Source organism: Alosa pseudoharengus, unplaced genomic scaffold (genome assembly GCF_046254945.1).
Source record: "Alosa pseudoharengus isolate Yale_2024_CS ecotype anadromous, Long Island Sound unplaced genomic scaffold, YU_APseudo_1.1 YU_APseudo_1.1_scf_20, whole genome shotgun sequence".
NCBI classification, from domain to species: domain Eukaryota; kingdom Metazoa; phylum Chordata; class Actinopteri; order Clupeiformes; family Clupeidae; genus Alosa; species Alosa pseudoharengus.
This window is the reverse complement of record NW_027468664.1, coordinates 11,121,413-11,138,554: the sequence shown is the minus strand read 5'-3', so window position 1 is coordinate 11,138,554 and position 17,142 is coordinate 11,121,413. Positions and strand designations below refer to the sequence as shown.

Here is a 17,142-nt window from a genome sequence, read left to right as displayed (position 1 = left end):
AACCCACCCTCTCATGCCAAAACTCTATCCTCTGATTGGCACATCACTCTGGACTGACTCATGGTTGGTCCACTGAGGAGCTGCCAGCGGCTGTCGGTCAGAACTCTAATCCCCTAGTGCCCTCAGCTGCCCCGTTTGGCAGTCCATCCGCCTTCTCAGAGTTGACAGAGAGGTGGGGGATTGGGGGGTGGGGTGTGATGGTGTTGGCAGTCGCAGAGTGAGTTTTGGGTAGTGTGAGTGGGATCACTGGTATTGTGTGTGTGTGTGTGTGTGTGTGTGTGTGTGTGTGTGTGTGTGTGTGTGTGTGTGTGAGCGAGTGTGTGCGTGAAGAGAAAAATGGATTATGTTGGAGACAGGTGATGATGGGAGACTATGCATGAGACAGAAATAGACAAGACGACGATACCAGTAAAAAAGAGGGAAAATGGAGAAGAGAGCAAGACACACACACACACACACACACACACACACACACACACAGTGACTTGTGACACAGAGGTGAGGTTGCATGACACACACACACACTCTCCGCAGACTCCCCTAATATGATTTTGCCACTCGATTGTTTTCTCCCTGGTGGCTGTTGACACGCTGTAATGAAATTAAAGCACTAGCCCCGATGGCCAGTCCAGACACTTATTCTCACTGACACAAGGGAGGTCGGACAGGGTGGGTCAGAGGTTTATGGGGTATCCGATAGCTTCCCTGGGTCACCCCAATAGGGAATCTCTCCATCTTGCCTCCCTTACCACATCCCCAAACTATGCCCTCTGGATTGTGTCGAATAACACCCGGTTTTATTAAATGATGTGGTATATCCAGTTCTAGCACATGCACAGGTGCGTAGCAGCCCAATTTAAAACCCCGAGAGTGTGTATCCGGTACGTCTCCTATTCCAGACAGCCCAACAATGCCGAGCGTAATCAGCTGGGAGGGGAAGTCTTGCAGAAAAGCACGTCTTATCAGTGTGAGATGTTGCAATTCAGCGCTTCAGAAGAAAGAGAGGGAGAGAGGGAGGGGGCGGAGGAGGAGGGAAAAAAGCCATTTTCATTTCTTTCTTTCTTTCTTTCTCTGAAGCTTGTCTTCCACCCCCCCCCCCCCTGCCTCACATTCTTTCAATCATGCTGGTGGTTTGGAAATGTAATTAAAAGGAAATGGTGGCACAAGCCAGAACAATACAGGCTAATAAATAACAGAGGGAGACACACTCACTCACACACACGCACACACACACACACACACACAGAAAACTCCGTATGGTGTCTGTCAAAACCTGATACAGTACAAAAAAGAAAGTCGTTATTATCTAGCGTATGCGAGAGCTTACTGCCTCTAATCAGCAAGAGGGAGGAGAAGCCGTCATCATTTGGCGCGCCCCAGTCGATCTGTGTTACCGTTTCCCATTCACCTAACCCATGTGAGGCACCACACCGCTCAGCACGTTCCTTTATTTATTTATTTGATTTATTTGTTTGTTTGTTTGTTTGTTTGCTTCGGCGTTATTGCTGTTGTTTTTGCGTCAGTGCCGACAGGCTGGTTTTGAGAGACAGGCCAAGGCATTCTAGACCTCCCCGAACTGTAACTTTGCCCCCACAGGGCGATATGCTGAGCTCCGCTCGTCTCACTGCAATGTCAGCGTTAAAGGTCAGAACGGAGCTATCGTGTTGCACGCTTCTGATTTATTAATACGAACAAGCGGTGTTTGTGTCGACGATGTAAACACAAGTCAGCCATGTTCAGGTGTAGCCTTGTGTTTTTTTTTGTTGTTGTTTCGGTCTTTTTTTGTTGCCAACGGTTACCTGCTGGTCACTTGCTCCTGTGGTGGCACATGTGCACCTGTTTGGGCATATGTTGTTCTAATGTGCCACTGCGATCACCGGTGGACGACAGGAAGTACGGCATGAAAAGGCCCGGCACTTTTTTGAGGTGGGGGGGTAGGGGGTAGTGGAGGATAGCGCTGAAGTGCTTACCATGCAAGACTGCCAACGCAGAGCTGCCAATTAGGGTTGGGAGCAGGTGTTCTCAGACGCATGCACTCAACCTGGTCATGTGCCGCCTCATGCAAAACAAGGTAGTCCCGGTGCGGTAAAACATGCTTTGTGATTCAGTTGAATTTCATTTACATAGTGATTACCAATGCTCCAGTTTTGGTTCAACTCAATTAGGCCACTTTAGACATATAATACCTTGTTTTGTGGATGGACTTTTAATTTATTATTTTTGTGTAGAGAATCTGTCCCAAGCTCAAGGCTAGGATTAGGAGACTAGTGTTATGGGTTATGAAGACCCATTTAAGCTCTTGAGTGCCATTTTGACTCTTTCAGCATGAAGAGGCTCAGGGTTGTGCAGTTCTAGCCTTTTCATTCCTGGCATGTCGAATATTTCTTTCTGAAAGTCAGCCTTTGACATGCGAATTGGCAGTGTTCTTGTCATCTTGCCAGGTGAGCAATGCAATGCAAATTTGGGTCCTGGGAACAGGTGCAGTTGTTGCTTTCCTATCAGCCTTAAGGAGCTCTCTCTCTCTCTCTCTCTTTCTCTCTCTTTTTCTCTCTATCCCTCTATCCTCCGTCTGCTCTCCACACCACCACGCTGCCCCCCGCCCCTGAGCTGACCCCCCCACCCCCCCCATTGCTACAGCTAATCACCGCCGTGTACCACATTAGCATAGGATTGTATTTTTAGCGGCACACGATGAAATAAGGTGTGTCATTGAGGGCACGACTCGGGGAGCGTCACGAATTACACACACGTGAGGCTCGGCGTCCATGGCACGGCAGGCGACGTTAACTTAGAGGTGAGAGTTTTCGCCCGCCAACCCGAGCTGAGAGAAAAGGCATTTAAAGAGTTTGCTGAAGAGCTGTTCATGAAAAGGAAGAGGAGGGTGGGAGGGGGTGGGGGTCTGATAATCTGGCAGCGAAGGCGATAGTTGCTCATGCAACCAGGCAAGACGCAGTCTTTGTCTATAGGATTACAAATGTAGTCTGCGGATGTTACACTGATTAACTCGGCTTCACAGCAATGCAAGACTCCCTTGGAGCACCACAGGCCCACTGAATCCCATACAGTGATGAAAACTATATGGCTATGTGCGAGGATCAGCCTCGACAAACAATGCCATATGTGCTCACAGGAAATGATGCACTAAAGAAAGGCTTGCCTGATCCAACAGTGACTGTTCTTTTTGAAGCATTACCTCAGGTTACTGTAATTTTCGAAGATGCTCTGTTAGCTTCATATACCGTACATCAATACAACCACCTAACATTAACATTCCCACAACAACCGCTGTGCATTTTCAATGAAATGCATTTGTTATTTCCTACGTCATGAATTTCCCACACACATCAGCTATTTCCCACATTTCTCAAAGCCTCCAAACCATACAATATACAGTCTCCAGGTTGAAAAGCTTGTCTTAACCTGTGAGCAAAGATGTGCAATGGGATTTCCCCTGTATCTTCATGACCTTTGATTGTAATACTCTGTATGAAACAAATGCGCATACTGTAAAAGAACCACCAACAACCTTTGATGTAACTGAACAGTACTCACCGGTACGGCTGTGTGAGATGAGTCGTGGGCCAGTCTTTGTGGATTTGCTTACAAAAGCCTAGTGGCCATCATCACTGTGGAGCCGAGACCACTGGGGACCCACCATCTTGGAAATCCATTGTGTGCTTGTTACGGAGGGGAAATCCATTCCTGAGAGGAATAGGATGGCGGAGATCGATTGCGGATTCATGGAGGTTTCTTTCTCCGGGCCTCTTTGCATTTCTTCTGCAGGGTTTTGTTTTAATAAGCTGGAAAGAAAAAACGGTAACACTTTACTTGACAGTATCACACACAGTATGAACACCTGACACTGTCTTGACACATGAACTCTAACTCTAACCCTAATCCTAACCCTAACTTGTTATGACAAAAACAGAATGGCACTTAATGACAGAAGCGTTATGTCATAAACGTTTATGACTTGTTTATGACACGTTCGTGACAGTGTCATGTCACTCTTATGTTGAAACCTTCAAATAAAGTGTAACTGAAAAAACAAAAGAAAAAGACAAAGATAGAAAAGAAATGTGCCGGTCAGAAGTTTACAGGAGGAGGCGTCATGTTCAGCTGATTGTAGTCGTGCCATGCAAATCCTAATTAGATGGCCTCATGTTCTGGTGCTCATGGTGAGATGAAGTCCCTTGAGTATTTCACAGAAGAATGACTCAAGCAGCAAATCAAAATGAGAAGCAGTCCCTAACCAAAATAACATTTCGGTGAATGAAGTATTCTACTGATGAACCATTCAGAAGAAGCCTAAGATGTTTCTAGAATAAATATTTGAAGTTTCTCATTTTGCCTCTCGTTTTCTCACTCGCTCATTCCGTCTTACACCTGCATGTGCTAAAAGCCTTGGAGTGCTGGGCAGAGATTCAGAGGAATGAAGACAGGGGTCCAGAGAGGAATGAGAGGTCACTGAGGAGATAGGGCATGGTCATAGGATCCTTCTCTTGGCCCAAGGCCACGTCACAGGCTGATGTCTATCTCTCTTTCTTGCTCTATCTCCTCCTCCCCTCCTCCTCCTCCTCCCGCTCTTTCTCCTTCTGTCTCTCTGTGACGAGGACCTCTTCAGTGTGCATGTCAAAGAGACGCTGATGTTGCAGTCCGTGCCACAGACGCCCCCCAGCAACACCCCCCCCCCCCGGATGCCGACAACCCCACCCCACCTCCTGTCACCACCACCACCCTTCCTCTCCTCCTCCTCCTACCTCCTCCTGGAGGCTGCAGATACTGAACTCCTGTGGGACCTGTGATGCCAGCTGCAGCCAGTGATTGAAAAAGGCCATAAAGTGTCAGTCTCAACAGGTGACACAGCTGTCACAGGCAGGGATGGCACGCTTTAATCTCCGTCTATGCTAAAAAAAAAAAAACATAAAAAAAAAAAAAATGAAATAATAAAGAAACAGGTCAGCAGGGTGTCTTTTCTGTCTGTGACTGCATACTGTGGACATCCAACATGGCATCATTTGGTGATTGATTGCTAGTGTGCTCTCTATGAAATTAGAAAACAGATCTATTCTATAAATTCTTTGTTATTTTACAGAAATAAATCAATTCTACTCCCTCATTTGAAAATTTGTAGCAGTTTAATTACTGTCACGACAGTGGGATGCAGCAGAGGATTAAACTGCATGTAGAAGCTGGGTGTGCGAGATTGTAGAATAGTGACAGATTTGTTAAGAGATCAGAACCGTGCAACTGTTTGAAAGAGAGAGAGCAAGAGAGAGAGAGAGAAAGAGAGAACAGAGAGAGAGAGATGTATCTCTCATGCAAATCTCATCACATGAAGCATTTTTCATTAAACAGTCACTATGATCGCTCCTATGACCACTTGTTTGATCTCCAGCAGTCCCCGCGGTTAGGAAGCCCTCTCATTTCCTCCAATGAAGCTGAGGAAGAGAGTGTGCCTCAAGCACACGTTAAAGACGGTTTCATACACCTCTCAGCTTTTAAGTGCTAGCCTACTCACTGCACATATTGGAGTGTTGTATTATCTATCTGTCAGTTATATTACACCTAGAGGCCCAGTCAATATTCTCTTTCCCCCCTAACAGATGGAAAATCATGTTTCATAATCCCCCCCCCCCCCCTTTTGCTGCTAACAAGAGACTACAGACACTAAGAGACGAGATACAAAAATGTTGTCACAGGGAATTAAGAGTACAGCGAACTATGGTGTGTTTTTGCATAAAACATTTCTTTTAGATCCAGGCTCCAGTGTCTGACATAAATCTGAGGTAATGCAGAGGTATTTGGAAATATCTCTTTAATGTATTCACAGTGGTTTGGATGCCTTCCATTGGCTTTTAATAGGCTCTAAAGCGTCATGCAATAAAACTTATTTGGAATGACATTGGATCAGCTTGAAGTGAAAACTGAGGTTATAAAATGTAATCAGTGCCAGGATAAGAGCAGGGGCATAGCCATTAGTCAGGCAAACTGTTGGGAACCACAGTGAGAGCCATTTGGGATGCTATTTTCTCATGAGAAAATAGACGTCTTTATGAAGCTTTTGTTTCTACTTTCCACAAGTACGCCCATATAATATCTGACTAAATGAATCTGGTTGCAGTTTTATTTCCAGCCAGTGACACCACAGCGAGTTTGTTAGAGTTGAATTTCAAACAACAACCCTCCCCCACAGTAGCTATTAAGTTCCTAATAAGATGTTGATTAGACTTTGTTGGAGATCACCCACCAAGCTTACCTCAGTTGTGTGGTTTTGAACTATAATCCCAGTGATTGGAGTTGCAGTATTCTCTTGCCTGTTTCTGGTTGATGAAACACTACTGAATCACGTTGTGCTCCCTTGGTCCTTCCGATCGGTCCTGTGAATGACTACATAGTAAATTATCAGGGATTTTTGCTTGAATCTTTTTTTTACGCAGTCCTCCCATAAAAATAAAAAAAACATAGTGTTGTCTTCACGGTTGCTCTCTCCTGGTCAATACTCATGATTGCAATGCTCGTTTGATCCACTGGTCTGCCACTCTCTCAAATGGCCAGTATAGATCTCGACTCGGCAGGTCAATAATGGTGTGGGGGTGTGGGCACAGACTGGAGCACACTTTAGAGAGAAACTGGGCACCAAAAGTTTTGTGGGGAACAATTAGTTGGAAGCTCAACCCTAGTAGCTGTCAGTTGTGCTTTACCTGTAAAAACCCATGCAGGCTCTCTTTGGACAGAATAGCTTGGCGATTCCTGAAACGTACTGTTTGGCAGCGCAATTACGAAGTGTAATAGGGCTGCCCAGGTTTAAAGGTCTGTTAAACCAATCGTGCCAACCTGGAGGGAAAAAAAGATGTGTGACCTTTAATCTCGTCCTTTAATTCTCCTCCTCTCTCCATCATGCCTTTTCTCTTCTCCTTCTCCACGCCTCTAGTTGTCTTCACAACACACACACACACACACACACACACACACACACACACACACACACACACACATACACACACACACACACACATACACACACACACACACAGAGATCTTCCTTCTGCCTTTCTGTCCACTTCCACTGTGAACTTGATGACCCCCCTCCCTTTACCCCTAGGCTCAAAGCTGGACCAATGGCCCAGGCCTGGGCTTCAATCCCCACACCCAACACACACACACACACACACACACACACACACTCCAACCCCTATGTGGAAGGAACCGAACCATGACATTAGTCACCGTGGGCGCCCTGACAGCTTGAGCCCTGCCCTGCAGCACGGAGCCATGCTCTGTCACCTCAGCTAACTCACTCACACACACTCACACACTCACACACACACACACACACACACACACACACCCCACCACCACCACTACCATAGGCCCCTGTGTCCCAGCCCACGTACCTGCCACACGGTCGCACCAGTCGTGCTGGATGAAAAAAGTTGGCGCCTGGAGATTTAGAGAAGGGTGGGCCTTGGAGCGGGATTTTCGTGCCGCTGCGCTCGGTAGTGGGAGTGCGGTTTCGGGGCTTCCCAGGCTCACCGGGAAGTGGTGGGCGGCATGCTGGGCCTGCAGCCGGCGCTGCCGAGATAAGATGGGAACAGAAGGCAGTAATGGCCCTCGACGGGAGGCAGCGCTGCCCTGCAGGACTCACAGTCCTGACATCTTCAGATACATCGGTTAAAAAAGCACTCCGCCTTAGTCTTTCTGCATTTTGGCACTTTTGCATCATAAATAATTTGTTTGTTTGTTTTTTTGTTTTTTCTTTTGCTCAAAATGATATGCTCAAAGTTATTGGAAAATGTACACAAACAGTGTTGCAAGTAAAATATTGAATATAGTAATGCATGCTTTCAAGTTTTGATAAAGCCATTACTTCCAGCTATGTGAGAACGAAGAAAATATTATACAATTCAGTTAGTTAACTGATTAGAAACTCACCCACCATTGTGGTTCAACTGGAAATGAATTGCTCCCCACATAAGAGCATTGCCGGCCAAGATACAGCAAGAACACAAAGCCACAGTGTATAAAAATGGCCATGATTCTTATAACAACTATTGCATTGCTATAATATAATGGGGAAAAAAACAATATAAAGGGTCACCCCTCGGTTACAGGCATGCTCTGACAGCCTGTACACACAGATGTAACAATTCAGAGGAAATGCTGATCTGCAGCAAAAAACACTGAATCTACGCACTCTTTGACGCTGTCTGGGTGTACTGTATATGCCTTTTATTCTCCTCTCACTGTGTGAAGGACCCGCGTTGAGGTGCCTGTAGTGAATGCCTGTTTTTTCTGTGCCCCACAGACCTGCGGCGGATGACAGCAGGCTTCATGGGCATGGCGGTGGCCATCATCCTGTTCGGCTGGATCATCGGGCTCCTGGGCTGCTGCTGGGACCGCGGCCTCATGCAGTACGTGGCCGGCCTGCTCTTCCTCATGGGAGGTGAGTCCAGTTCAGTTCAGTTTAGTTCCATTTAATACAGTACCATTTTATTGGATTCAATTCAGTCCAAATTCATTCCATTTAATTCAAGCATCCTCAGGGATGCGATATTAAGTTGCCTTGCATAACACAATTTGTATTAAGAAGAGGAATTTCTCCCTGAAGTAATAGCGCACGTAAAAGGCAGTCTTTGACGTCAGAGTTGTTAGCGTCATGCTCTGCTGGTCGAGCCTCATCCCTGAAGTGCAGTAGCAGTGTTATCAAAGCTTCCTCTGTAGTAGACGCTATGAATGCAATGCCATTGAACTTCTGTCCCACCAGACCCTTTTGACAGACTACATACCCACTGGATAATGGAATATGAAAATGATTGCAATGAACTCAATGTCTTTATCCTGAGTATCTCATATGCACGAGTGCACACACTGCATGTGCTCCTAGTGGGCCTTGAGTCGTGCTGCGCATATGTGCCTTCAGTATAAAGTCACATAGCACAGTGCTTTCCTTTTTATCTGCACATACTTAATGCGTGAATTGATAAGGCCATCCTTTTAAGTAACATGATCAATTTCCCTTTGATGAGTAAGTACTGCTTACACACGATGGGTCTTAAAGCATTACTGAAATCAAAGGGCAAAACCAGAGCATACTAATGCAAACATGAGAAACTTTCATACTATAATTTATTACATGCTGATGTACTTTCACCCAGTGATTGGCCGATGTCCCTTTTTTCTGTTGATATCTTAATTTTATCATTATTCTGCAAGTTTAGTCGGTAGAGCATGTAATGAATAATGTAAGTATTTAAATTTCTGGGAGAAAATATTTGCAGTCACTGTAATGTAAATGGAATGGGATAGAATAATCTGCTAAATGTAAACGATGGCGGAATCAGATAACTTTTATCCAGACAACCTATATTTGATAGAATCTCTTTTAGGGCGCCTTATACCAGAGATGGCCTGGTGTTTAATAAGAACTTTAGGCTGTGGCTGACTTTAACATTGACAAGGTTAAATGCACTCCATGTAAATTTAAGTGATCGACGAACCATGACCCAGGCAGATAACAGCTCGCCCAGACATCCTGCATATATTTGGAAATATCTGTATACATCTAAACGGGCTCTCGCACCCAGCTTCCCAGGGCCGTCTTTACAAGGGCCCCCGGGCTGGCTGGATCTGCCTTTAGCGGTCGGCAAGGTTAAATGCGCTCCCCGATAAGAGCTCCTGGATGACTCAGCGAAGCCCCTTTTTGATTTACTGCACATGTGTGGGAGAAGCAGGAGAGGCGCCCGAGAGAGAGAGAGAGAGAGAGAGAGGCGCCTGACGCCACCAAGCCCAGGCTGTGCCTCATCGCTTCTGAGATTCTATCTCGACAATCCACTAATCAAATCGGCAGCCCGCTTCACGACACCTCCCTGACCTGCTGTTTGACTCGGAGATTCATTCAGTCAGTTGACTCAGTTGACTGTTGTCTCAGCTGTGTCTACGAGCCATCACAACACTTGTTTGTTTGTCTGTCTGAGTTTGTTTGTCGGAGTTTTCATGTTTTTTCTTTTTTCTCGAAAGAGGCCCAAAAAACTCGTGCCGGAACCCATTTGTTCAGCGGGCCTCTTTCGAGAAACGACAGCAATGCTGATGCTCGAACAGAAGGACTTAGCAAAGGCAGGCCTCTCTCTCTCTCTCTCTCTCTCTATCTGCGGTCGGACCAGATTAGCGCTCGTGTTCAATTAAGGGGCCAGTCAAACGCAATTAAAGGGGATCAAATGGAATGAAAACCGTAGCTCTCGGAACGCTTGTGTCGGGGGACGTGGTCAATTAGGCCACTGTTGGTTTTAGCGGCTCGCTCCGCGGCTCGTGCTGTGCGTCCACTCGTGTCCAGGCGCGCCGAGCTGTCCGTCATCGAACCGGCTGTGCTATCCCAGCGACCCCTTTCCCTCCCTTTCCGTGGATGTGATATAATATACCTGGCAGATTCAAGGCACGCCACAGGCAGACAGAGCAGGCAGGCAGGCGGCCCATTGGCTGTTGGACTTGCGGAATTACTGGTGACAGGTGTGAAGGAGGTCTAATGTGATGTAATGGGGTCATATCTCTAATCAGGGTCCATTTCAGCTCCACTCTCCTTCCCTCTCTCTCGCTCTCTTTCTTGGGTCTGGATGCCACAGTGCTTCTGCTGCTGCTGCTGCCACAGCAGCCTGACTGAGAGTACATGCAATGTCATCACCTCTCAGTAACTATCTCCTCATGAGTGCTAACAGTTACGGAAGTGTGTGTGTGTGTGTGTGTGTGTGTGTGTGTCAGGAGGAGCCTTCATTAGTATGTTGTGATACTGCTGTCTAAAATGTGGAAGAGTAAGAGGCCTGCTTCATGCCAAGTGCCAAGTCATTGGTAGCTGATGTGACACACACACACACACACACACACACACACACACACACACACACACACACACACACACACACACACACACACACACACACACACACACACACACACACACACACACACACACACACACACACACACACACACACACACACACACACACACACACACACACACACACACACACACACACGCGCGCGCGCGCCTGCTGAGGGGCCGAGGCCCAATTAAGATGAGCTCAGGATTAATGCGATGCCCACGCAAGTGCATAATGAGAAGGCAATTAAAAAGCCAATTAAGATGGCAAGTCCTAAACGCAACAGGGAGAGCACAGGGTCAGATTACTGGAGCCCAATTCCATCAGATCCGTCGCCGTCCAACACATAGCTCTCAGCACCCACAATTACACAAGGCCTTTATCTGGCCATACAGAAAGTGAGACTTATCTGCCCAGAGCGACTGATAAGGAGACAGAGAGAGTGTTTTAGTGTTGCTATGTGATGGGATGGGGGAAATAATTAAAATGTCATTATGAGCTAAAAGCTTTTAGTCCATGTGCCGTGAGAGCAGGCAGGCTGCAGTAAGTGGGAGAGGTTTTTTTTTTTTTTTGTCTGTTGTCAAGGAGTTTGAGACTGTGAGTGTCATGTTTTGAAATTCTGAGTGTGACATTTTTTTTCTTCCTCTCTTTTCCTTTCACTCCATCATTCCCTTTGTCTTTCTTTCCTCTCTGCTATTGTTTTTCCCTCATCCTGTATTTCTCTCCTTCTCTACTTTCTCTCTCCTTTACCACTCACTCTATCATTCTGTTTCCCAAACTCCCTCTCGCTCTCTCTTTCTTTCTCTCTCTGCCTGTTTCTCTCTCTCTTTCTTTCTCTCTCTCTCTCTCTGTCAGGTACGTTCTGCATCATCTCCCTTTGCACCTGCGTCGCTGGCATCAACTTCGAGCTGTCCCGCTACCCACGCTACCTGTACGGCCTGCCCGATGACATCAGCCACGGCTACGGCTGGTCCATGTTCTGCGCCTGGGGCGGCCTGGGCCTGTCGCTCATCGCCGGCTTCTTCTGCACGCTGGCCCCCTCCGTCCAGCCCATCCCCCGCTCCACCTGCCCCAAGTCCCGACAGGAGAACGGCACCGTGTGCTAGAGGAGAAATACCGCACACACACACACACACACAATATATATACACACACTTACACACACACACTTTCACACACTTATACACACACACACCCGCACACACTTACGCTCAAATTAAATAGTCGAGTTACTAAACATGCCATTACTTCATCTGCAAACCACGTCTCCAACATGGCCGCCAACAACAACAAAAAAAAGAAAGAAAGATTTTTTTTTTTGAAATTATTATTATGTGTAAGTATAAAATGAGTGTCATGATCTTTGAACAAATGAAATGTACTGAAAAGAAAAAGAGAAAAAAAACGACAGACCAATATTAATCAATGAACTACGGTGGCTGTTCCTGTGCACAGAAACACTGGACTAAAGCTCGTGTTAGGAGCAAGACCCTGCTTCCCTCTATGGACCAACGTGAAAATGAAATGGAACTAAACAACCAATGGAACGTGGAGGACTCACTGGACTGAATGGCCTCGGTACTGTAACTCCACGCTCCATGTTGCCAGGTTGGTGTAGGAACTGAGGAGTGCACCACTGGGTTAATAATGAATAATGGACAACCACTGGAGGGAGTTCCCCAGCTTTTTCTGAAGACCCCGAGTTCTGTTGATGGTGACTGATGCAAAAATGACTCGATACTGGCGAGTGCAAACGGATGCCAAACGCAATGGAATATGGTAAATTCTTGAACTTGATAGACAATGAGTACTACACAAAGAGTACAGGATTTTTTTTGATCGTCTTGGATAAAAAAAAAAATACATAAACTCTTGACTATTCAAGAGTTGGATGAGCAACAAGGACTCTTGGGTGTAAGACCTCTGTAGCAGGTTGTGTTCTTGCACAGATATCTCCACCACTGTACAAACTTGTAAAGAATAGCCTAGGGGCAACATACATTTGAGGGGAAAACATTTTTATTTGTTTGTTTGGTTCATTGTATTCCCAGAAGACATTCCCATTCTTCCAGACTGTATATGATTCAGATAATGTTGTTTGTCCCCTTTTCACTCAATACATATTTTACTTTTATTCTCTTTTTTTGCTACATATCAAAAGCACCACCAACAGGGACAAATATTTTGAGTGTCAGTTTTGCGTGTTTGTGAATTTCTTATGTTTTCTTTTTTACTCTTCTCATAGCTGTTTGTGTGTGTGTGAGAGAGAGAGTGTGTGTGTTTGTGTGTGTGGGAGGTTCGCATCTCCGTGGAAAACAGAAGACATACCATAAAAAGAAAAAAATCATCTGAAAATGTAACAGAAAGTGAAAAGTCAGGACCTACCTTGGAGGGGAACGGCAAAGAAAAGTGTGACGTGTTTCCCAACTGTGTGGTGGGAGAGAAGGAAGGAAGGAAGGAAGAAAGATGAGAAGAAAGAGAATGATGAAGTGGAAAGGGGGTAAAGGATGAAAGGAAAGAAGGGAAAGAAACAAAGCTGAAAAGAAAAGCGAAGAGCATAGATAGATAAATAAATAAATAAATAAAGGGAATAAGAAAGACATGAAGATGTAAAGAAGTAAAGAACTAGAAAGACAAAGCAGTTTGACAGAGAAAATAAAAACAGGCCTCACTCTTAGACAACTCTTGTTCCATCAGTAGAGAGATCCCATCAGCTTATGAAAGAGCTCCGGTTCCGTTCAGAGACCCCCCTCATCTCATCACTCTTTCAGACATGTGCAGACTTCTCTTTTTTCTTTACCAGACATGAGTCAATCTTACACAGTGGTGGGCTCTATTATTAGACACATTTCACACACACACACACACACACGCACCACACAGTGATCTTCCTTCTGCCTTTCTCTCCACTTCAGTGATTTAATTCTCCTTTGCTCCTGTGAATTTATATTGTGAAATTGGGACAAAAGCTTTCATGGCGAGTCATTCAGTGAAGCACAAGCTTAATACAATCCTCTCGCAGTCCTGCTTTCTGCCCACAACCCCACACGTCACATCCCTTTATCAGAAATCTGCTCCTAACGTTTATCATGATCCAGAGTATTAAGCCCCTGAACCTTACGCAGTGCAGCGCAAACGGCACACCATCCAAAACGCATCAGATGCTTTTATCAAAATGTGCACCTCATCCGACAAAACGAAGCAAATCAGTGATTCGAGGCATTCGAGGATGAGTTGGTTGTGTAACATCACGGCCATTTCATCAAATCCTACGTCAGCGGAGGTGAAACGGAGAGGAAGTGTCATCGCTGCTTTGGCAGATGAGCAGTGCCCCCCCCCCAGGTGCCAACTATAGAGGGAAGACCAAGTACAGTGTACCTCCCCCCTCCCTCCCCAAAGTAGTGTGCACCATATTTTTTTGTGATATTCGGAAGATAAACACAGCCCATTTGATTTATTTCAGCATCTGTTGATGCCCAGTCATGCCATGTCTCTCTCCATTCACTGCTACAGAGGAGGAGGAGGAGGAAGGACTCTCTGCGTGCGGGCTCTACTCTGAACATGCTCAGTGTATGTCAGAGTAGCCTGGCAACAGTCGCTGACGACACACAGTCACAGCAAAGCATTTCCAATGCAGATTTAAAAGGGTTTAGAGTCGCTAATTTATGGGAAGATGACAACGCTGCATTACAAATGTGGTGTGACTGCTAATGTGATGGAATCCAGTGGGTGTGCTTCACCAAAGACACACGGACGGACTAATATGGATCCGTGAGAAGTTATTGGTGGCTCTTAATTTGCACTGTTGTGGTCCAGTTATTTGAAAGAGAGTGGTGGGGTTACCCGGGAAACTCAAGCTGATAGCGCAATTGACCATGAAATTGCATTAACTTCACCAGACACACTTGAGGAGCTTCTAGTTATAGCTCTCTTCTCTTCCACACAATCTGTTCAGCAGGAACCCCAGTAGATAAGACACTCCTTTTACACTTATGCATAAGGCTAAGCTAAATCAATGCCAGGGGTGCTCTCCATTAAAACTCATCCAACTGCCAGAATATGCCTCATCTTGATGTTTTTTGAACAAGTGTGAAGACTGTTAGCTCCTGGAAGTATTCTGCCTTGGAGCACATGGGATCTTATGTAATGCGTGTCTTCCTTGACACACTTAATGGCACAGTATTTATTCCCATCCAAGACCATTACACAATGCAGCTTGTGCGTAAAGGGGGTCAGTCACTGCTCACACTCACTCACACTCACACACACACACACACACAGTTCGCTTTTATCCCTTGCAGGTATGAACCAAAACCTACATTTCACTGGGATTCAGTTGTGGGTGTGAGGGTGGGCGTGTACCAGAGTTGCAATTCTGAGTAAGAGGTGAGCAATTCTGACTAATTCTGTACCCCTCCTTTTCTTACCCATTTCACGAGGCAGAGAATGATGTCTTAGAGAAGCACAGCAGTTAATGACTCAATCAAAGCACGGGAGTGACGTAGCAGGATGCACATGGCATGGTGGCCTTGGAGCTAGGCAGTGTGATTATTGCAGATTGACTGTGTGTGTGTGTGTGTGAGATAACGAGACAGAGATTCTGAGTATTACGCCACCTGACTTTTTCCTGAGTCAATTCCAATCAGATGACAGGCAGACGAAATGTCACATGATAAAAGAGTCTGTGGGAGAATGATGGGACAGCTCTAGGGAGGGGTCTGGTGCTCCAGTGACCAGTGGGCCTGTTGTTGCTGAAGTGTGAACAAGGACCTTTGGTATGATGGTTGACCGTTTCATCGCTTTGTCCCATTCTCATGGTGTAAATAGTATCCAAGGCAGACACACTACAGTGTTTTTAAGAGATGTTCAAAAAATGAAAGAAAATGAGGAACTATCAGTCTTTTTCATCAGTAATGTGTATGTTGAGTAAACTTAAAAAAAAGATTTAAAAAATAAACATGACAAATGATGTTTTAAAAAAAAACCTGGAAATGTTAAAAACTGTGGAATGTAAAAAAGACAACATTATGAAATAAAATTCATTGGTGTGTTTACTTGTAGAGCATGGGATCTCGTCTGCTTTTTCATGTCATCCACTCAGTTATCAATGCAGAAAATGAAATCCCAATGAAATCAATCACAGAGAGCAAATGAACCAGTGTTTTGTTATCAGCAGTAATGCGCTTTGAATGATCGTACTTTCTATCATGAGTTGTATTGTCTTACCTTACATGACCTGTTTTACTATAGGTAAGGAGGGTTGGTTTACTGAGGCTGCCCTTCTGTTTGAAATTAAATAAATGTTCCAGGGTTCCTTGATCAGCCCTCAAAGCCTACCCTTTCTGATATTAAACTTCACTCTACAAACAGAACATGGATGGAGTGCTGTGCGTGGGATTGTCACAGCCTGGACTGGCAGACACACACACACACACACGCACACACACTTGTAGAAGGTAACTTCACACCGGTGACATTCAAGGTGAGTAAACAGGGCCCCTGTCTGTTGTTGCCATGGAAACGTACAAAAATCAATTGATATTCAATCGGCTGCCCGGCTGACTAAAACCAGGTTTGCAGTAGCCAGAAAACACACACACACACACTCACATATGAAGAACACATCAAAACCAACAGGATATTAATGTTTCTGATCCTGTCATGGAAAGATGAGAGGGTTTGGAGAGAGATGTGGGGGGGGGGGGGGTACTTTGGTTCCACGCGATGGTCATAAGTGTGCAGTTGGTGGGAACAAAGAGCTTAATGGGCTTGTTTGAGGAGATAAAAAGCCTTCGTTCACTACTTAATGAATACTTAATAAAAGCGTTCAGGGGGGGGGGGGGGGGCAGAGCACTCCAGCAAGCACAGGGAGTGGTGGGCCTATTCCTGGACCCTTTCAGGCCTAGAGGGGTCTAGAACACCTTGATTTTACACTCTCTGTGTTCATCTGCAACACATGGTGCAAAGACATTAAGCCCTGTGATGGTGCAGGTCGTCAACTCCACACAGTAAAGTTTGCTGAGGAGAGCCAGGCCCAGCTGCTTTATTTTTTTTCCGTCTCAGTTGCTTGAGACAGATGGGGGAAGTGTGGGCTGAATCACAAGCCCTGTGTGAGAGTCAGCTGTGAAACACTAGGCAGTTAGCACTTTTGTTCTCTTCCACAGTAAAAAAAAAGGGGTTTTAAATCCAGCATGGCTGGCAGTGTTAAAAACCAAAAATACTTTCAGTCACAGTAGAGGTTGCAGTGGGACCAAGAATAAAGATGG

At 45.6% G+C, this 17,142-nt stretch overlaps 1 protein-coding gene across 1 annotated transcript in view; it reads left to right on the top strand.

Annotated features, from left to right (window-relative positions):
* The window catches only part of tmem178bb (transmembrane protein 178Bb), an 89,856-nt gene extending 77,874 nt beyond the window's left edge, over positions 1-11,982 (top strand). Inside the window, exons 3-4 of the mRNA XM_076296567.1 lie at positions 8,309-8,446; positions 11,732-11,982. Coding sequence (XP_076152682.1) covers positions 8,309-8,446; positions 11,732-11,982 — 389 coding nt within the window. The remainder of the gene's footprint in view (positions 1-8,308; positions 8,447-11,731) is intronic.
* The last annotated feature ends 5,160 nt before the right edge of the window (positions 11,983-17,142 follow it).